Raw genomic sequence first — 23078 nt, forward strand, 5'->3', positions numbered from 1 at the left:
TCTTTTGCATCATTGGGTAGGGTAGTGATGTGATCTGACTTTTGCAAATTCTTAGGTGATATCAATATTCCTTTGATTGCTATCATGGTGTTATCTTATGGATGGTGTCTACATTTCTTCACCACTTTTTAAGACTTTGTGAAAAAATCAATTAATTAAAGCTTTAATACTACAGATCCCCCCCCCCCTCTTCTCCCATCAGCTGACACTGCATTGAACAACTTCATAGCGTCCTATTTAATTCTATTGGTCTCCATTAAATTGAGCTTTTCTCAGTTGACAGAAGGCCAATAACATTTCCTCCACAAAACTTAAGCTCATCTAACAAATCTTCAAGTCAATCAAGAAGCGGCAGCTTTTATGGCACACAAGAATCAGAAAACCATCAAATGAATGTCTGTAACATAATTCAGTAAAAACGCAATTGAGAAAAACTAACACTGTTTATATGAACTTATTTTAAGCTCTAAGAAACTTGAGTTCAAGTTGCAGCTTCAAGTGCCACGCAAAAAAAAAAAAAAAAAAAAAAATTATTACTAATAAAAAGAAATAATTTGGTTATTATAAGGCAGAAGGTAAAAAGGTTGGTGACAACCAGTTCACAAGCATAATAGCCCTTAAGATATGCAAAATTCTAGTAAGCTAGAAAAATGGCAGAACTTGCATGAAATTCTATGGGGCAGAGGACCATGATAAAAGAAGGAATTCGCTGACTACAAGCGGAAAAGAGAAGCAAGAGAAACATATAAATATAGGAACAACTCCAAGTTATAAGACTTACTGATATGTGCATAACATTATTTTCTGTCAGAAAGATTAAAAAGATTACAAACCTTGGTCAGTGGTGGTGTGGGGCAAGAGAAGCCCATTTTTGTTTCCTGCAAGAGAACACAGCTATTTATTTATTTATCAGTATATAAGAATTTTATTGATGATGACAGGCATGAGAACACAACTGAAAGCTAAGTAATACAGGTTTCCAAGTGGAAGCAATTATCTACCTATCTAATTATCTATCTGTTTTATAGAGTATGTACAAAACAGTCCTGGGATTTTAAAAGTTATCTTTTTGGTCCTCAAGTCACAAATTTTATCAGTTCACTCCTTGAGTTTATAATTGTAAAAACCAAGAAAATTTTGAAAAACAAAAAGTGGCCAGTGTTGGTCAAAAGGACACCCATGGCAACTTATTTTTCAATTTTTGAACTCAATTTTAAAATTCAGTTTTATAAAGTTTATTTGTAGTTTTTTTTTTTTTTTTTTTTAACTTTTAAAATAATTTTATGTTCTTTGCATGTGTTTATTTTCTAAATTATGTTTATTTTTTATTATGTTTCTGGCATGTGGCACACCACATTAGATTCCACTAAATTATTTAACAACAACCTAGCAGATTGTTCTTATAGAAAAAAATACAAACCCAAGAACCAAATGATAAAGTTGGAAATCAAAGGAGAAAAAAAATATAAACTGGTCAAATTCAGTTACTTTTTTTGTATTAAACCCTTTTTTGTACAACAGCAATATGATGCAGTGAAAAAAAGGGGGTAAAATCAAGAATACAATGTATTGTATAAAAAAGCGAGTCAGTTGAAAGAGGGATACTAGTACCTGCACAAAGGCGTCCAATAATGCTTGTGCCGCCAATGGAGGTCTTAACCATAGGGATTGTACTGCCAACTCAGTCTCAAATGCACTTCAATGGCAAACGCAAACGCAACCGTATCAGTTTAAATTCAGAAAGCAAAACAATTGGAAACAAAGATTAAAAAAAAAAGGGATAGAGAGTACAGAAACCTGTAGAAATTCTCAGAACCACCAATAGCAACCAAACAGTAGGCGTTGGTGAGCTTAGAAAATACACCCATATCGCATGAGTTCTCAAACTGTAGCCCTGTAATTATGTATTTATGTATTCAATTCAACTCATTCTCTCTCTGATTGCAATAAGTAAATAAAATACTATGTTTCCAAAATATTTTAACCATTAAATAAATACTAAGACGAAAAGTTCATATTTTGTTATCTATGAATAATTGAAAGAAGCACAAAAATACTTACTGGTCGCCATAATGAAATCTCAAAACTTACTCCTAAAAAATTTATTCGCAATCAGAACCTAAGAAACAAGAAAACTGTGTAGGATCAATGAACATAGAAACTCAGTTAATCAATATATAAACATATACGCAGCCTTAGCTGCAAAGTTGTGGAATAGTCTATTTGTCGAAGCTTGTCTTGGTTTTTGGGTTCTTCTAAAAAGAATATTTTTTTGCAGGTTAACAAAATTAACGTAGCAATTGGGGATTTAATACTATTTCGACTCCAAGTTCCAATTCTTCAATATCTTACACTGAATCAGTGGAAGAGACCAACGAAATGTCGAAATCAACATCAAAGAAGTGTTGGGAGGAGGGAAGGGGGAGGGGGCGGCTAGGGTTAGAGGAGGATAAGCTTAAAACGCTCTGGGCCCTCAGAGCAACTCACGAATTCACTATGGTTTGTCTCCCTTCTTCGCTATTAGGAGCATTCCAATGATTAGAATATGGAAAACGGGGGAGGAAGGGAAAGGCCTCAACTTTTCCAGCGTGCGAAGTGCGAACCCTGTATGAGAGGAAAGTGGGAAACCGTGATGTGGCGAGCAAACCGGGTTCGCCATGTCACAGTGTGCGGTGTTGATAAAATGAACCGGCCTAAGAATAGATTTTTCCTTCTGCTATTGTTGCTGGCATAAGTTTATGGTAATGAAAACTACTATTAAGGCTTCTGTTTGACTGCTGTGTCTCTCTCTCTTGGAGTTTTTGCATTTTTTTTGGAGACAACTGATTCACCACAACCTTTGAAGAACCATCTGCCTCACCCCCTTCAGTAGAAAAAATCTTCGTCAAAGGTATTTTTTTTTTCCAAGAATGTTTAAAATGTCTACCTTTGTGTCAATGTTGCTTCTCTCTCTCTCAAAGTTTCTGCATTTTTTCTATTGTTTTTTAATGCATGGGTAAATATATTCATACATGAAGATTGAACATTCCTTATTTTGGACACAGGGAGAAACAAAATATGAATTCTTCATTTGGGCAAATATACTTCAATCTGTAGTATCTGAGAAGAACCTGACTAGAGAGAATGAAATTCGGAAGAGGGAGGATGCTTAATTGTTGCGTGAGTACGAAGCTCAAAAAGAAAAGGACAAACTAATAGACAGAGAGAATTCGCTGAAGAAGCAAGAGGACGAACTTTGAATAAGGATAGTAGAGAATAGGGTTGTACATATATTGTCTTGTTTATATTGGATTGTATCTCTTATAATAGTTTTTGGTTGGTTCTGAATGTAGATGTATAATGTTAGTTTTAAATGTAATTATGATAGATCGGATCCTAACATGTATGATATATTATCTATGAATACTCATATGACAGCATATATGGATATTAACTTCAATGTTCTGCATTTGTAGTTGGCATGACAGCTTGTGTTGTTGGCATGACAGCTTATATGGATATAATTATGACAGCCCAGAAGGATATAACTATGACAATTTTTATTGATCTTTGGAGTTGCCAATATTTTGGGATTTAGTTGGCTTTATGTCTCAACTTGCAATGTCTATTCAAATTTGCTAATGTATGTTCAAATTGCGTATAACAATTCAAATTACAAGTTATTTACACTTTCAAATTACAGGTTCTTTACATCTATAATTTGGTAATATCCATATTGCTCATGCTTCTTTACACTTCTAAGGTTCTGGAAATCGCATACCTGGGTCGCAAATCTAGATTTATTTTATTAGTATATCCTTATATATATATATCCTTATATATTTAGTACTAAATATTTTTCCACAACAAACTTTTAATATTTTCATTAGCAGCACAACCTTAATTAAAGCACTACTAACAAATTGTCAAACCAAAGGCTCTTCATATACAAATCCCTTTACAGATTTAGCAAGTTTGTATCTATTGTAACTTCACAATTCATCAAGTGGTTATGCAAATATCTTTACAAAAGTCATTCTCCCTTTGTAAATAATATGTGCGCTTTTTATGTTGACCATTCATTTCAACTTCATTCATCACCTCCAAAATCTAAAAGTTTCCCACTTTGTATGCCCTGCCATAACCTCCAATAGGTTGATTTTGCCAAAACTTATATTATACATGCCAGAAGAGTTGATAAGGACCAAACGACATCACCCATTTTCTTCTGTAAGATTATCAACAAGATAGTAAATGCAAAGAGAATCATGTACATATTCCTACACATATATAATGAACCGGACTCAGATATTTAGAATGCATTCACAAATATTTAAAGCACAGTGGGATGCGAAAGGAAGCTTCTAAATCCCAAGAAATAAAAATATGTTTACTAAATTATCCCAAAGAAAAACAGCATGCATGATGCAGATGTCAATGATAATTGAATATTTGCAAAACCAAAATGAAATAAAATAGTAAATGTTATGAGGTAGCTGCATATTATAACCATTGTATAGAAGCAATCACTTTAATTTTCTTTAAAAAGTTCTTATCTCCAAGACCCCACCTCATGTAATAATGAAAAAATAAAGCAAAACGGAGGTCTGCCATGAATGCAAGTACTCGATCGATGGATCAGGGATCTTTACAGTTGTGATTTACAAGAGGAAGATTAACTGTACATACCATATACTAAGCATCAACAAAAGGATCATTGACTGCTACCACATCAATGTCATCCCTGGAGATTGCAATTCGCAATACCAACCTTCCAATGAAGCCAAAACCTGTAAGATGAGCATAATGAATAGACTATCATTCTTAGTAAGAATGAAATGTCTTCCATATGCAACATGAACTTTATTTTCTGGTAGGTAAGCAAAGAAGTCACCTAGCTTATGAATGGAAAAGTTAAAAGGTCCGTCCTAAAAATGTTAGTTATTTTTAGCAACGGAAGATAAGGAATTACGCGAGCAACCACTGATCAATGCATATTTGAACAGAGAACCTAAAAACTTAAGGCCAAAACTACATCGACTGAGAAACTCCCATACACTTTTTTATTAAATAAGAAACCAAGTTGTAAATAGTCTAGATAATGGCAATGCAAAAGCTCACTCCCGATATGCAAGCTGTCCATCATGTTAGAAAAACATGGGAAGCCATCCTTCACCCCACTCAAAAGTATCAGAAACTGTTTTCCATGTAGGGGGTCCATGCTATTTCACTGCATAAAGATAAACATATCGAACTAATTGTAAACCATACAACCACATGGAGTATTAAAAGTCACCCTTTTAGGCAATTCTTCATCTTTTCTTTTTAGACCTTTTTTCCTGGGCCTTTGAAGGTGCTAGCTAATAGAATTTTGCCTAATCACTCTTTACAATTACAAGTTGAAATGTATGACCTAAGACAACATGCCTTTTTCAAATGAGAACAATCTGCACAAGTAGCCTAAATATAAGCAAATACCCATTAGGTTTGTATAATCAAACCAAAGTGCCACCGTAATACAGTTGACAAACGAAGTCTTATTAAACAGTTAAAAAAATCTCTAGTCCAATATTATAAATTCAGTCAACTATCCACATTTTCTAAGAGTCCTGGTAGAGAAAAAGTCAGTAAGGTAATGCATATGAGCTATATGCAGTTGGGGCAAATTTAACGTTAGTTGAGGAGCAGACCCCTAGTTAAGTAAACATCACATTGAACGTCCACAAGATGCAAAGTTTGACTTGCATTCCAAAAAATTTGCAAATGCTTTTATGACGTTATTATCAACTGAACTCTCTAAACTATTTGGTAGCAAACCCATAGTTAACAATGACACCCAGATAAAAGAAACTGTTAGTGAAAACCTTGAAAAAAAAAATTCAAGAATACATTTTAAGCCTCTATTTGATGGCTTATACTGTTAAGTAGCTTCTCATTTTGCATTCCAAGCATTCATTTTCACCCACTTCCAATATTAGAACGAACCTTAAAAGCAAGAATAATACATATAATTCACAACAAAAATATTATCTACAGCTTTAAAAAATTAATTTAGTCAATGATCAATCTGAATCTCAATTACTACAAAGTCCTACAGCTACAAAAAATCACATGAATATAGTCAATACCAAAAGAAAAACAATTCAAAAAAAGAGCAGGGTCACCAAGAATGGCTTGGCACTAAGAATGGCTAGTGTGGTGTCACAAATGGCTAGTGTGGTGGCACTACAAACAGCAGGGTCAAACCACTTCTAAATCTTTTTGCTATCTTGGAAGTATGGTTCCGTTTAAAGGAGCTAGTAAAAGGTATAAATTTTAGTTCTTCAACAATTTGAGACCATGCTTATGAACCTTATACCATGTTGTATATCAAGGCTGTGAAACTCTTTTTGGTATATTCCCACTATGTTTTCCCCTACTTCCAACCAATTCCAACCAATAAATCTTGCTCATTTCAGATGTTATCAACAACCAAAAAATCAGTGGCACACATACAACATCAACAACCCAAAAACCCCACAAAACACAGATCAAACAAACATCAAATCGGCTCATTTCAGATGTTATCAACAACCAAAAAATTAGTGGCATACATACAACATCAACAACCCAAAAACCCCACAAAACATAGATCTAACAAACAAGAATGGATCTGTAAGACGATTGGAGAGATGAAACGAAAAGAGAAAAATAAAAACCCCTTTTCTTTAATTTCTTACCCTTGCAAGATGACATAAGGTGGCTCTCGGCAGCTACAATACCAACGGAGGATTGAAGCCGTGTGGAAATGGTGAAGCTGGACAAGCCGTACAGAATGGTGAACCCAGAGGATAATATTTGTCACCCGATGCCAGCGTCATGGAGCCACACAGTTCCGGAGTGATGGAGACGCACGGGGACGGGTAGAGGGTGAGGCCGACGAAAGGACACGAGCTGAGGGAGTGGAGGAGAGAACACAGGGGAAGGAGGTGCAAAGATTTCTGAGAGTAGAAGCGAAGAAGAATGCGGGAGAGGGGGGAAAATTGAAACAAAACTCTGGAACCAAAACGCACGTTTTCTTTTTAAAAAAAAAATTACACGTCAGATGGAGTGCGGAGGATGGATGAATAGTAGGTAGCTGTATAGTTAAACTCTTCCCTTCCTCCCCCGTTTTCCATATTCTAATCATTGGAATGCTCCTAATAGCAAAGAAGGGAGATAGACCATAGTGAATTCGTAAGTTGCTCTGAGGGCCCCGAGCGTTTTAAGCTTATCCTCCTCTAACCCTAGTCGCCCCCTCCCCCTTCCCTCCTCCCAACACCTCTTTGACGTTGATTTCGACATTTCGTTGGTCTCTTCCGCTGATTCAGTGTAAGATATTGAAGAATTGGAACTTGGAGTCAAAATAGTATTAAATCCCCAATTGCTACGTTAATTCTATTAACCTGCAAAAAAATATTCTTTTTAGAAGAACCCAAAAACCAAAACAAGCTTCGACAAAGAGACTATTCCACAACTTTGCAGCTAAGGCTGCGTATATGTTTATATATTGATTAACTGAGTTTCTATGTTCATTGATCCTACACAGTTTTCTTGTTTCTTAGGTTCTGATTGCAAATAAAGTTTTCAGGAGTAAGTTTTGAGATTTCATTATGGAGACCAGTAAGTATTTCTGTGCTTCTTTCAGTTATTCATAGATAACAAATTATGAACTTTTCGTCTTAGTATTTATGTAATGGTTAAAATATTTTGGAAACATAGTATTTTATTTACTTATTGCAATCAGAGAGAGAATGAGCTGAATTGAATACATAAATACATAATTACAGGGCTACAATTTGAGAACTCATGCGATATGGGTGTATTTTCTAAGCTCGCCAATGCCTACTGTTTGGTTGCTATTGGTGGTTCTGAGAATTTCTATAGGTTTTTGTACTCTCTATCTTTTTTTTTTTTAATCTTGGTTTCCATTTGTATCTGCTAACTCAGTCTCAAATGCATTTCAATGGCAAACGCAACCGTATCAGTTTAAGTTCAGAAGACCTCCATTGGCGGCACTCGCATTATTGGACGCCTTTGTGCAGGTACTAGTATCCCTCTTTCAACTGACTCGCTTTTTTATACAATACATTGTATTCTTGATTTTACCCCCTTTTTTTCACTGCATCACATTGCTGTTGTACAAAAAAGGGTTTAATACAAAAAAAGTAACTGAATTTGACCAGATTATATTTTTTTTCTCCTTTGATTTCCAACTTTATCATTTGGTTCTTGGGTTTGTATTTTTTTCTATAAGAACAATCTGCTAGGTTGTTGTTAAATAATTTAGTGGAATCTAATGTGGTGTGCCACATGCCAGAAACATAATAAAAAATAAACATAATTTAGAAAATAAACACATGCAAAGAACATAAAATTATTTTAAAAGTTAAAAAACAAAAAACAAAACAAAAAAAAAAACAAAACTACAAATAAACTTTATAAAACTGAATTTTAAAATTGAGTTCAAAAATTGAAACATAAGTTGCCATGGGTGTCCTTTTGACCAACACTGGTCACTTTTTGTTTTTCAAAATTTTCTTGGTTTTTACAATTATAAACTCAAGGAGTGAACTGATAAAATTTGTGACTTGAGGACCAAAAAGATAACTTTTAAAATCCCAGGACTGTTTTGTACATAATCCATAAAACAGATAGATAGTTAGATAGTTAGATAGGTAGATAATTGCTTCCACTTGGAAACCTGTATTACTTAGCTTTCAGTTGTATTCTCTTGCCTGTCATCATCAATAAAATTCTTATATACTGATAAATAAATAAAAAGCTGTGTTCTCTTGTAGGAAACAAAAATGGGCTTCTCTTGCCCCACACCACCACTGACCAAGGTTTGTAATCTTTTTAATCTTTCTGACAGAAAATAATGTTATGCACATATCAGTAAGTCTTATAACTTGGAGTTGTTCCTATATTTATATGTTTCTCTTGCTTCTCTTTTCCTCTTGTAGTCAGCGAATTCCTTCTTTTATCCTGGTCCTCTGCCCCATAGAATTTCATGCAAGTTCTACCATTTTTCCAGCTTACTAGAATTTTGCATATCTTAAGGGCTATTATGCTTGTGAACTGGTTGTCACCAACCTTTTTAGCTTCTGCCTTATAATAACCGAATTATTTCTTTTTATTAGTAATAAAAAGTTTTTTTTTTTTTTTGCGTGGCACTTGAAGCTGCAACTTGAACTCAAGTTTCTTAGTGCTTAAAATAAGTTCATATGAACAGTGTTAATTTTTCTCAATTGCGTTTTTACTGAATTATGTTACAGACATTCATTTGATGGTTTTCTGATTCTTGTGTGCCATAAAAGCTGCCGCTTCTTGATTGACTTGAAGATTTGTTAGATGAGCTTAAGTTTTGTGGAGGAAATGTTATTGGCCTTCTGTCAACTGAAAAAAGCTCAGTTTAATGAAGACCAATAGAATTAAATAGGACGCTATGAAGTTGTTCAAGCTTTAATTAATTGATGGGAGAAGAGGGCAGGGGGGGATCTGTAGTATTAAAGCTTTAATTGATTGATTTTTTCACAAAGTCTCAAAAAGTGGTGAAGAAAAGTAGACACCATCCATAAGATAACTCCATGACAGCAATCAAAGGAATATTGATATCACCTAAGAATTTCCAAAAGCCAGATCACATCACCACCCTACCCAATGATGCAAAAGAAACTGTTTTTAAGTACAACACACCAACTAGAAAAAGCACTAAACTACAAGATTAACAAGGTATGTACTGAAAGCTAGGGACACCAAGCCGCCTGCTTCTCATAATCAAAGAAAAAGCCAAAATGCCTTTATAGTTTGAGATAGGATTGGATGGGAGCTTGGCTGTATAACTTGATAGTGCTTTATAGAAACGGGTCCTTTGCATATAATGGACTACTTTTGTTATCATTCATTTGTTGGAACATGTAGCAGAAAATTAGTACAATCATGTGACCTTCTATGTTTCGATACCTTTGCTGCTTTCTTGTTTTGGGCTGTTTTCAGTAGCTATTTTTATTTGCTTCAGCAAAGGTTGCCATTTATATCAGCTATGACATCAAGTCAATCATCATCATTTTATAGTGGATGCATTTCAAATGAAAGCACCAACTTGTTGGTGTGGTTTGAAAGCACTACTAAAGACCTCCCAAACTAACAAAAATCTAAGAAGAAAATTTTATGATTGCTCGAAGTATAAAATGGTTTGTACATTTATTATTATTATTCTGTAAATAATTGCGAATTACAACACAGTTGTCAAATTTTAATGTTTGAAATTCTTGCATTGTATGCAGGGAGAATCAAGTTGTCAATTCTTCATATGGGTCGATATACTTTAGCTGATAGAGGAGAAATTTATAACAAGAGAGAATGCAGTCCGACATAGAGAGGATGATTTATTGTTGCGCGAATATGAGGTGTCGAGAAAAGAAGAAAAACTAATACAAAGAGAATGATTTGAACATCCAAGAGGAGGAAGTTCGAAGGCGGGTCGTAGAGAATAGATGTGGTCGTATATTATTGTGCTTGTATTGGATTTGTTCTATTGTAATAGTTTTTGATTTGTTCGGATGATAGGTGTATCGACCGTTATTGTAATTACAGAATTTTCTATGAATATTTTGTAATTATGGAACAATTTGCTTATGTTAATTGATGTTCACTTTTTGTATTTATGAGACTAGTACTATACATTTTAGTGGAAAAAATTCTGTACAGTGAAAAAAATGTGTCTAGTGATAAGAATCTGTCCAATTTCATAACCTAAGCAGGGGAAAAAATGTGTCCAGTGATAAGAATCTGTCCAGTGATAATAACCTAAGCAGTGGAAAAAATGTGTCCAGTGATAAGAATCTGTCTAGTTTCATAACCTAAGCAGGGGAAAAAAATGTGTTCAGTGAGAAGAATCTGTCCAGTGATAAGAATCTGTCTAATTTTATAACCTAAACAGGGAAAAAAAACACCCATCCAGTGTTAATAGACATCACAAATCTGTCCAGATTTTCATAAAGTAGAACAAATTTGCCCGAAAAACATTATTTACAAAACCCATAGACATTCTTTACAAAACCCATATACATTCTTGACCAACCCATCCACCATATTTACATTCTTTACAAATGACCACAAAACCCACCATATTTCATCACAACACCCAAAATAAACATAACTACAACGTCATAACAACATTCTCATCACAATATTTCATCACAACAATAAATGATACAACAAATTATTAAGGCACAACCGCGACCTCATTGGTGCCCAATGGTGTTGGTTGTGTAACTGTACTACATTGTGTTTCAACAAGAATATCATCAACATTAGAACCAAGTTGATCCGCTTTAGCACTAGCTTGAGCTTCTGATACCTCACTATGTTGTGATTCATCATCAAATATTTTCCTGCAAATCTAAATTTCAAACAAAAAAATACACATCTACTAGAATGGATAATGCATGCAGTCCAATAAATATATAATTAATATGGAAAAAATTTTACTACCTGTTTCTTTCTTCGTTTGCTTGCAGCCTTCTCCACAGGTGGAACCTTCCTTTTCGATGGAGGCCTCCCTTTCCCTCGAACAAGGTGTGGGCTTAATATTTTCTTGTCGTTGTCCACTGCCACGTTTTCTCTGACCTTAGTTGAACCAGATTCAAGTGGTAATCCCTTAAAGTTATTCTCAAAATCATCCAAATGGCACATGAATGCATTCACATGGTCATCATGCTGGGATACACGGGTTGCTAATTTTAGACATCGTTTCACAACAAGCTCATACCTTCGTGCGTCTGCATTTTGCCGCATGTCATCGTAGCTACTTTTGACCAGTGTGTATCTCCTTTTCAAGTCCTTCCGCCATCGATCTAAGACATACTTCTCTGGTACACTGTGAATCTTCTTCATCTAACAAACTTTCAGTACATGTCTACAAAGGATCCCCCTGATCTCAAATAATGCACATGTGCATTTCAGTTCACACTCCTCCTCATTATAATAAACAGTGTACTTGACGGTTTTGACATGGTCATCCTCAATTGTAATTTCATCCAAAACATCAAATGTGGAAATGCAACCTTCCTTGTTGAGAAATAGACAATTACTACACATCATCCCCAACAACTCTTCTGGACCTCTTTATACTTAGTGTTTGTATACAACACTTGAAACTGCTTCTCAATCTGGAATGGAGATACAGATGGGATAGTTTGGTTGCAGGACATGAAATCAGCCGTAGTCTCGACCTCTACCTTTTTCCTCAAAGCATTGTCAAATTGATCTACGAATTCTTTTAGTGTTGTACCAGAATGCACAAATCCATCGAAGAAAGCATTCTTGCTTTCAGACTGTTGTGTAGTGCTCATGCCAGCCCAAAATACACCTTTTAAGTAAGCTGGTACCCAGAATGACCTCTCATTATACAACCCTTCCAACCATGCATTATCACCAAGGCATACTATATCTATTTGTTAGGTATGTCGTATCGAATGTGATGAGATCTCCAAAATACTCATAAGCTGCTTGACTTCGTGCGTCAGCCCAGAACACATTTCTGATTCTCAAGTCTTCATCCACATCCACAACAGAAACAAAGCCATCATTGATCAACCTCATCCTCTTAAAGTAGTCAGTAAGTGCCTCACCACCTCCTTTACCCAACCTTAACTGTCTGGCTTTGTCAATGAAATTCCGACAGTCTTTTTCTTAGAAATCAAGATTTTAAAAACCCCCCGCATCAACAACAAGTGCTCCGAAATTTTTATTCATTCGAATACCTGCTCTGTCATTCAAGTCCAGCATCATTTGACTGTATTCATCCCAACATTTGTACGATCTAAAAAACCTAGACTTCTGTGGGCTGACGATATTATGATTATGGGCAATCTCAACAGTAGTCATCACCCATACACCTTTCACCAAATTAGCATTTATCCTCACCTTCCAATCTGTTTTAGTTGTTGGTCTTGGCCTCGAGATATTGTTGTGGCTAGGATGATACTTGCCGCCCCGTGCACACCCAATTGTCAGATACATAGCACTCTCATCTGCCTCCCTCTTCGTCCTTTGTGTTATAACGCCAAAACCTTGTTGCTTGGCATATCGCTTGTAATAGGTCATAAGCTCTTTATCATTGGCAAACTCCATACCAAGTTTTGGCTCCTCAACTCCTTCATCATTCAATACTTCATTAGTCCCCTCGGCCTCAATCCCCTTAACCTCTCCCTCTTTACATACATCCGATGAATTTTCTGAAAAAGAAAATGCATTATTTGGATTACCATTTATATTATATATATGCACTAAATGTTTACTCATCGGGTTAAAATGTAATACCGTTACTCATATTTTGAACTCGGTCCGACTCCTCCGCATTACTCGATGAATGGTTGAGCATCATTGGCCCAAAAGATGGCATTGATGGGGGCTGTAATTTGATACGGTGTTAGAACAAGCCAAATGCATGAAAGAAAAAAAGAAATATAGTTTGAAAGTTCGAGAAAAATTTACCAAATTAATATTTTGAACTCGGCCCGACTCCTCTGCATAACTTGACGAAGGGTTGAGCATCGTTGGTTCAAAAGATGGCATTGATGGAGACTGTAATTAGACACGAGGTTAGAACAAGCCAAATGCATGAAAGAAAAAAAAATATATTTTGAAAGTTCGAAAGGAATTTACCAGCATAATATTTTGAACTCGTCCCGACTCCTCTGCATTACTCGACGGAGGAGGATAGAACATCATTGGTCCAAAATGTGGTATTGATAGGGGCTGTAATTAGACACGAGGTTAGAACGAGCCAAATGCACGAAAGAAAAAAATATATATATTTTGAAACTTCAAAAGGAATTTACCAAATTAATATTTTGAACCCGGCCCGACTCCTCCGCATTACTCGACGAAGGGTTGAGCATCGTTGATCCAAAAGATGGCATTGATGGGGGATGTAATTTGATTTAGTGTTAGACGATCCAAATGCATGAAAGAAAACAAAAATATAGTTTGAAAGTTCAAAAAGAATTTACGAGGATAGTATTTTGAACTCGTCCCGACTCCTCCGCATTACTCGACGGAGGATAGAGTATCGTTGGTCCAAAATGTGGCATTGATGGGGGCTATAATTAGGCACAAGATTAGAACAACTCAAATGCACGTCCTCAATTTTTTTTTAAAAACTTATAAGGAAATTTACCTGGCTACCCCATGCGTATGTATATATAAATGGCGGGTAATACGAATTTTCTGGACCACAATATCCCTATAATACACAAATAAAAATTCTTTAACTAATTAGAAATATCAAACACATGGACATTTCTAAATGACCAATGTGTATCATACCTGTGCCGGTGGGATCGATGTAGAAGGCCTAGGTGCCCTTTCATCTTTCTCTTTATCCATTATGCTATTTTGACTGAGTCATAATGAAGTTTTAGAAATCAAGATAACAAGAAATATTAAAATTGATTATCTCACCACTAATAAATTTAAATCATGTACACTTAAAAAAGGTTGATAGTAAAACAATACTTGTATCTCATTTGATATGAAGTAGACATAGGAACCATTAAGCCTTGAATATCATCACTAACAACGCAACTACCATGTACAAATCTGCTCTATCATTTGCTTTTTCCAAGTTTTGACATAAAAATCCATGATTTAAGAAAAAAGATTATGGAAACGAGCCCACATGGTCACTTCATTTAAACCAAAAACACATGTAGACTAGAGTTGTCGTGTACCCAACAACTAATAAAACATAAATATCGTTAGACTAGAACAAACTCACCAAAGCTCAAGTATAATAACATAAGCTCAAAACAAAAAAAAAATTATAAAATATAAAATCAATTCAAAAACATGCAGGGGACATCAAAAAGGCTCAAACTTGAACCAAAACCATCTCAATAATCATTTCAGAGCTACCAAAATCCCCACCCAATCCTTATATATATATAGACCTACCAAAAAAATTACATTGCCTTGTATAGGAAAACCCAAACAAAGAGGACAGACAAATACAATATGATTTCAGTCATTACTTCTATGTAAACAAACACAAACACTTGGAACAAAGATCCTGTGAAATAATCCAACTCCAGCGAGATGTGAGAGAGATGCTGACGCGGGGAGAGAGAGAACTGGTGGCGGACGAGATGGTGGCAGACGATCGGAGTTTGTTTGGCCGGTCGGCGTGGGCGGCGGCACAACACTGTGATGGGACGAACGAGACACAGAAGCAATGCGGGAGAGGGCGACGCGGGGAGAGGATTTTCGAATTGGCTTGCGTAAGAAGACAACTAGCACAGTAAGATGAACGTTTTACTTCAATGAAAAAAAAATCCACGTCACCGTGTGTGGTGTTGGAGAACTGAATTCAGGTGTATAGCTTAACTCATTTCTCACATATGAAATTTTTATATTTTAGTTTCTTACTCGGCATGTTATATGTTCTATTATTTCTTAAGAGATTATGTTTTGTCTCTTTCAAGATATTATTAGTAAGATATCATCACTATCTCAAAAGGGTCCTTCTGGTGATTGTGAGGCATGTCATGTATTTGAGACTTTTTTTCAAACAAGTAAAACATCATCTATACTTGTTTCCCATAAAAAAATAGTCACACATACATACGCTTATACTTGGCCCAAATAATTAGTTATAAAATCCATGCAAGTCTTATAGCATGTTTGGGAAACATTAATATTTTGAAAATTCTTAAAATTTATCATAAATTTTTAATTTCCTGCAAACATCATTCAAATACAAATGAACAATTTTCTCACCCAAAATAACATTTCCTTGACCCATAATTTTCAAACAATCAAAACATTATCTATTCTTTTAGATACCCTTTTGATATATTTTGTGTGGGATCTGTGACTATGTGGAAAGCAATCTAATTGAAGAACAAATGAGCCTAAAAAAGAAAAAATTATTCAAGTCTGCACATCATATATCTGCAATCATTGAGACTTTAAGTTTTAATTGTAACCCTTAAGTTTTATGAATCTTTAAATTTTATAATTCATTATGGTATCAGTTACTTCATTTCTTAGAACTATGAACAAACATGTGTAATATATAGATAGACTATATATATCATAAACACACAAAAGACAGTTAGACTCACCAGTTTAATTTTCCTTCTAACTTCAGCACACTCGAGAAACAGTTGAATGCAGAAATTACAGTGGCCTGGCCTCACTTTATTTAAGAGAGAGAGTGAAGAAGAAGAAAGCGTGAGAAATAAAAGTAATTTTCTAAAGAAATAGTGAAAGAAAAATGCGTCTTCAGATTCTTTTTGAAATGCAGAAAACTGCTTGCCGATTTATTCAGTTGCCTCTTCGCGTTTGCACCGCTTGCCATTCGATAGTTGCATGCACCGCTTGACACTTTGTAAAGAAAGTGTGTCTAAATGAGATAATAGGATTAAAATATGAATAATTAGTGTACTTTTTATTTAAGCCTACAATATAGATATGACCATAATTGTCGGTTCTAATGACACATCAGCAGTAGATAACTCCTATGACCCAACCGGGTAATACTTTTTGAAAACTGGACCCTTGGAGTTTGAAGTTGGAACTGCAACTCACTTTGCAACTACCTCAACCAATTCTGTATTTCCCCCCAATTATTACTTCTACTACTCTCTCAACTCTTTCCCTCTCTCTCCGTTTGTAGATCCCAAGGCTTCCATCTTTCTCTACAATTCCTCGACACCCATCGGTTAGCAATTAGGGTTTTGAATTCGGATATCTATTCCTCCCAATTTCTGTTTTCTTTACAGATGTAAATTTGAACCAATAAACTGAAAAACTGGTCTAGACCGGTTGGCTCGGTTTTGAACCGATCAGATCCGAAACCGGTTCTTGTGATGCAGGACATAGATACGACCAACGTGGCAGCTGCTTCCTATGATTTTGGGACATTTAAGTGATTGGTGGGAAGAAGGAATTTCAGCCATGCACTACGTTAATTGAGGGATACGCAGCAGCGTCAACTTACCTTTAGAATTGTTTCCGTTTTCACGTTGATTTACTTTGGTTTATTATTTCCTTTACAGAGTATTTTCCTTTATCAATTAGCTACTTCCCTTTTGTGATTTCGATACATATTCGGCTATCTTGTAATGAAAGGAGGATAGTTTTTGGAATAAGAAAACAGCATTAGAATTGTTCTGCAACTCCCGGAAGACACAGTTCTTCCGTTGCATTCTTTGTCTTTATTTTATTTTCCCCTGTTTCAATTTTGATCGTCTTCCGCTACGCCATCTTGTAACCGTAAAACCGGACGGACCCAATCTGGTCCCGGTTCTGTGGTTTCCAGGACTGGACCGGCCCGGTTGAGGAAAACAAATATAAAAATTAACATTATATGTATATATATATATATATATATAAGTTTTATACAAAAGATTATATATGCATATGAGTTTTATATATAATATATAATTATATATGAAATTTTTATATATGATATATATAATTATATATTATATATGAAATAATTTCATATTATAATTTATAAATTATAACATAAAATATTAATCTTAAATATGAACATTTGTAATTTGGTTGATCATAGGTTATTAATATAATTATATATAAGATAATGTTATTATAATTTATAAAATAAAATTTTAATCTTAAAAATGAAAATTTAACAGATCATATGTTTTAAACATAAAATATATATTTAAATTATTAATAACATTTTATTTATAGCTATACTTATATATAACTAATACTAATATATTATATATAGCTAAATAATCACTATACTAACTAATCACTATAATACATTACTATACTAATACTATCACTATAATACTATCAATAATATAGTTATAATAAATTAAACTTACTATAACAATTAACAAATACTAAAATAAAAATTAACAAATTCACTATAGCTATAGTTATACTTATAATCTAATATATTATATAACTATAATAATATATAATTAATACTAACAGTCTAATATAGACTATAGTTATAGTTATACTAATATAGTTATACAAAATCACTATAACTAATACAAATATATAGATATACCTTAATACTAATATATAGCTATACTAATAGTCTAATATATTATATAGCTATACAAATATATAACTAATACTAATGGTCTAATATAGACTATAGTTATACTAATATAGTTATACTAAATCACTATAACTAATACTAATATATAATCATACTAGTAGTCTAATATTTATAATATTATATAGTCTAATATATTATAGTTATAATTTATAATATTTATAATATTATAGTTATAATTATACTAATATAGTTATACTAAATCACTATAATTAATACTAATATATAGCTATACTAATAATCTAATATGTTATATAGCTATATCAATATATAAGTTTATAACTAATACTAATAGTCTAATACACGTTATAGTTATAGTTATACTAATATATAACTCATATTAATCACTATAACTAAATTACTATAGTCTATTAAATGCATTACAAATAATTATCAATTTCTCAAACCATCGAAAAACAATTATTAATTATCATTTAAAAAAACAAAAAAAAAATCATATTGAAAATTTGAAACCAATAGGAAACGGCGCCGTTTCCCCTCCAGTCTCCAAGCCTCCGTTGGACCGTTTCTATCGATTCTCGAATAAACTCGTCTTCTCTCGTCTCTCTGCGTCTGCTCACTCCCTCGTCTCTCCGCCACACTCTCTCGTCTCTGTCTCTCTGCCCCCTCACTGGCCGTCGCACATAACTTAGCTGCTGGCTCCCAGCCTACCACGCACAGACCCTCGGCCTCCCCTCACTCTCTCTGTCTTCGATTCCTCACGGACCCACGGTAATTTGTTTTTGTGTTTTTTAAATTACTTTGAAATCTGGTAGAACCGTAGATGGTATTTGTTTTATTAGGGTTTTGGAATCCGAAATTTAGGATTTTTGTGATTGTGTCTGTGTTATTAGGGTTTTGTGATTGGGTTTGTGTTATTAGGGTTTTATGATTGGGCTTATAACTCTTAAGAAAATGGGATAATTGCATCTGGTTTATATATATATTGTCAATATGTAGTAAATTACAATTAAATGGCATCCAATTGACAAATATTTCAGACATGGTACATGGTCACTTCCTGATTATTCAGCAGTGCCCAGGAAATTATTGTATTGATTGAACTACATTGTAACATTTTTCATCATAATCACTGTCTGTATAAACAGAATCATCTCTAAGTTTGAATAGGTAACGAGAACTGAAACATCTTTAGATGTGGCTCAAAACTACCAAAATCAATTAAGAATCATATAATAATTTGCATGCACCGACAGATGACAAACTGTCAAACTTACATTTTAAAAAAACCGAAAACCGGTAAAACTGTAAGTACCAGTTTAGGAGGGTAACCGGTGCGTAATCTGTTTTGGAAAATGTAAAACCGGTACATACCGGTTCGGTCCTAAATTTGGTTCAAAACCGGACCGGTTACACCCCTAGTTTTCTTTGCTTCTCCTTCTTCTTCTTTTTTTTTTTTTGTTCCTTTTTCATTTTCCTTCTAGCTGAGAATCTTGTTTGCGTATGAGTCATCTCTTCTCTGTTTGCAGGTTAAATGCTCGACCCCTCTTAGCATAAGTGTTGGAGTCTCAGAAGCTTTTATTGGTCAGGGAGCTTCAGCATATAACAGCAATGTGGACCAATGTTTTCAAACTTGTACGATTCTATCGTATTTGGTCCTATATTTTTATTTTTCATCTGCAGCATCAGATTTATTTGCGTCTATTACCTTATTTATAAATGGCCTACTTGTTTTATTCTTGTTTATGATTGGTCTCACTTATCATGTTCGTGATTCAGACCTTGACACTATGGTGCTGTTGTTAGGGCCGTGCTAGTGATATGTTTGTTTTCTGCATATTTGCTTGTTGTAAGGATGTTAAGCTTGGTTGCTGGATCTGAATAAAGTTTAATTATGCTAAATCTGAATTCCTGCCTGATGGTCGTTTCATAAATTTGTTCTCCATTTTCTGATGTTCTCTTTCATTATGGGTGCCCTTTTGTTGTCTACCTCTGTATTTGGGCGTCCACTCTCGTGCTTCATAAGATTTTATTACATATCCCTTATAAACAACATAGTTATGGTTAAAACATATGTACCATTCTATGTCGGCATGCAAGACTGCACACCCAGCCATTTTCAAGTAATTGGAACTTTTTTTAGTGCGTGTTTTCCCTGATCACCACACCACATGTATGACACCTTCACTCAAGGTCAAAATTTTCTATTATTGCTCATCCCTCATGCTAGAGGTTCATTCCCTTTGAAGAGCTTATGGAGGAATAACGTTCCTTTGAAGGTAGCATGCTTTTATTGGACAGCAGCCCTTAAAAAGATTCTTATAGTGGATTCGATTAAAAGACAGATAATCATAATGGAGTAGCGTTGTATTTGCAAGCTGAGTGGAGAGAGCATTAATCATCCCTGACTTCAATTCAAGATGGCTAGAGAGTTATGGGCATCGATCTTTCACCTTCTGGGTTCTTGTGGGTTGTTCCCCAATGGGCCGTGGAGATGCTGGTGTGTTGGAAAAACATTTTAGGAAGGTACAATAACATCGATGTTTGATGGATGGCTCCTTTGTGCTTAATGTGGAGCATTTGGTGGGATTGTAATGTTAGAACCTTTGAGGATGGCGAGAGGACGGTGGTAGAGTTGAAGCCATTGTGCTCAGAGCTCTTCGTAGTTGGATGGCTGCCCACAATAGTTTTAAATTTGCCATCCAAAGCTTTGTATTACCGATAAAAAAAAAAAATAGTTTTAAATTTACTAGTTTTCTAGATTTTGTGCACTTTTGTTCTTTTTCATCCTCTAGTTAGTAGGGCGTGTTTCTCTTGTATACCTCTAGTGTATGTGAGTTGCAGCCCTTTGTGCTATTAATAAGATTGATTTTACCTATATAGAAAATGATGCATTCTCTTGTATACCCGTTGCTCAGTTCATGTCCTAGAACTAGTATTGCCACTTGCCATGGCCCTTTTTTTCACATGTAGGACCTCCACTAGCATTACTAGTTCCATTTTTACCACCAACTACTCTCCCTTTACCACTATTCATTACATAATGGCCAACATTGCTGCTAACCTGCCAGTGTGAAACATACAATGTGGCATCTGGCTTGTATTCTTTTGTATATTTGTTATAGTTGTCAATTCTTGGTTCTCACAATATATCTGGTCCTTGCATTTCTTATATTTTTTTTTATCTTCCATTTCTATAGGGAGGCCTTCATCAAATATCATGGTTCCAGTTTCTTCCCCACGAAGCCGATTTGAGCTGTCTACCTGACAAAAGGTTTGGGTTTTTGGATGTTTTTCTTCTATCTCGTCTAGTCCAAGTTGATTGAGCTAGTTAGTAAGGCAGTTTAGTTGGAGATTATAAGCAGTTGCGTAGTAAGATTTCTTTCATATCGAACAGTGTGAAAGTAGAGCAGAAAGATACTGCTATGCTGTCGGTGCTTTCTTCGCATCTACAGTTGCAAAAGGAAGGATTTCTCAGCACATGGACCAATTCCTTTGTTGGGCCCTGGGATCCATCTCAAGGTCTGCACAATCCTGGTAGGAGATGCCGCCATAGTAATTTTTCACTATCCTGTAACCATGTACTATTTATAGTGAAACCGACTATCTTTGGTTATCTAACTACTCTGCACCCATACGATTTGCATAGATGAGAAAATCAAGCTTTGGCTTTTTCTTCCTGGGCGTCATTCATCAGTTGTTGATACTGCTCAAAGTGCAGTCTCTAGATTAAGAGGTATCATGTTCTAGAGTGTATTTTTTTTTTTCAATACGGTTGTTTTATGGAGCATTATGTATGGTATTTTCGTTTTTTGGTATTTTGTAACTTCTATTTTCTTTGGTTTGCTCTATTTTCACATACAATTTTTTTCAAATACGATTTTAGTACTACTATCTTATTTTGATTTGTTAATGTGAAAGTAATTGCATCTGGAATATGGTTGGCTCCCGGAGACTCAGAAGAGGTTGCATCTGCCCTTTCACAGGCTTTAAGGAATTGTATAGAGAGGTGCCTAATCTTCCATTTCCAAAACTAAAGCGGTGAAGTTTTTCTTGTTCTTAACTTGACATATATCTTGTTGGAATGGGCAGAACACTTGCTGGACTTTCTTACGTGAGATTTGGAGATGTGTTTTCAAAGTATTGTCCATCACAAAGTGAGGAAATGTTCAGGTTTGTTCACAATTATATGATGATAGTAGTAGAAGCTTCATCTATTGAAAAAGAAGGAAGAAAATAAATTATACTAGTTTTAATATTGATGGCAATGAGGATTATCATGATAACAAAAATTATATAACTATGATACAGGATTATTTTAGCATTACTATAATGTATAAGGATAAAAGCGTAAAATGTGGTCATATTGGAAATGTTCCAACTCTTACTTGATCGCAACTTTAAAACCAGCAAGTAATGGAGTAGAGACTATACACCCTCCTAGTTATTTGTGAATGTGGGTAGGGGCATGGTACAGTCAAAAGTGCTAGAGGCAAGAAATGAATAAGAACAATTTTTTCTCATATCTCTCCTCCTCCCTCCCTCCCTCCCTCCCTCCCTATAAAACTTCCACATGATACCGAAGATGTCCTCAAAGTTTTCTTAGAGTGATCACTCCAAGCTTATAATAATAAGATGGGGTTATCCTCGGAAATTAGCCATTTCTTTTCTCTAATCTAAAATGTCTAGATAGTTAACATACATTTTCTTGAAATCCAGAAATTTCATAATATTTGCCTTAGATTATTGCAAGTGCACTTTTTTGCTCCCTTTGGTTTTAGTTTATATGTCATTGTTACTAATATATATATATATATATATAAATTATATGCCATTGGTAATTATTCAAAGAAAGATACATATGGATTTTCCATTTTGTCTATGGTGGTGTTTTTGGAAGGAGAGGAATGCAAGAAGTTTCGAGGGTTGTAAACAGTCAATGGAAGAGCTTAGAACTCTTTTTTTTAGTACTTTATTCCATTGGTTGATTGTAATAGATCAATGGCTT

At 34.7% G+C, this 23078-nt stretch overlaps 3 protein-coding genes and 1 long non-coding RNA gene across 6 annotated transcripts in view; 2 read left to right on the plus strand and 2 right to left on the minus strand.

The window, feature by feature from the left end:
* Positions 1–768: 768 nt before the first annotated feature.
* LOC109003537 (eukaryotic translation initiation factor 6-like) lies at positions 769–2120 on the minus strand. Its single transcript, XM_035685642.1, has 4 exons — positions 2062–2120; positions 1798–1894; positions 1612–1696; positions 769–878 (listed from the first exon to the last, which is right to left on the minus strand). The coding sequence occupies exons 1-4, from the start codon at positions 2069–2071 to the stop codon at positions 798–800; spliced, it is 273 nt and encodes a 90-aa protein (XP_035541535.1). The 5' UTR covers positions 2072–2120; the 3' UTR covers positions 769–797.
* A 5876-nt stretch (positions 2121–7996) lies between these two features.
* On the plus strand, positions 7997–10340 carry LOC118344518. Its single transcript, XR_004798327.1, has 3 exons — positions 7997–8042; positions 8799–8843; positions 10287–10340. It is a non-coding gene; the product is annotated as an uncharacterized LOC118344518 (long non-coding RNA).
* Positions 10341–11227: 887 nt separating this feature from the next.
* On the minus strand, positions 11228–11898 carry LOC109003293. The gene is made up of 2 exons (XM_018981380.1): positions 11497–11898; positions 11228–11404 (listed from the first exon to the last, which is right to left on the minus strand). The coding sequence occupies exons 1-2, from the start codon at positions 11896–11898 to the stop codon at positions 11228–11230; spliced, it is 579 nt and encodes a 192-aa protein (XP_018836925.1).
* A 6788-nt stretch (positions 11899–18686) lies between these two features.
* The window catches only part of LOC109003491 (mediator of RNA polymerase II transcription subunit 13), a 40246-nt gene continuing 35854 nt past the window's right edge, over positions 18687–23078 (plus strand). For all 3 annotated transcript variants that reach the window (XM_018981641.2, XM_018981649.2, XM_018981654.2), the window contains exons 1-7: positions 18687–18841; positions 19600–19705; positions 21271–21344; positions 21468–21607; positions 21720–21806; positions 21992–22079; positions 22163–22243. In XM_018981641.2, coding sequence (XP_018837186.1) covers positions 19682–19705; positions 21271–21344; positions 21468–21607; positions 21720–21806; positions 21992–22079; positions 22163–22243 — 494 coding nt within the window. In that variant the 5' untranslated portion in view covers positions 18687–18841; positions 19600–19681. The remainder of the gene's footprint in view (positions 18842–19599; positions 19706–21270; positions 21345–21467; positions 21608–21719; positions 21807–21991; positions 22080–22162; positions 22244–23078) is intronic.

Source organism: Juglans regia, chromosome 14, assembly GCF_001411555.2.
Source record: "Juglans regia cultivar Chandler chromosome 14, Walnut 2.0, whole genome shotgun sequence".
In the NCBI taxonomy this organism is placed as follows: Eukaryota; Viridiplantae; Streptophyta; class Magnoliopsida; order Fagales; family Juglandaceae; genus Juglans; species Juglans regia.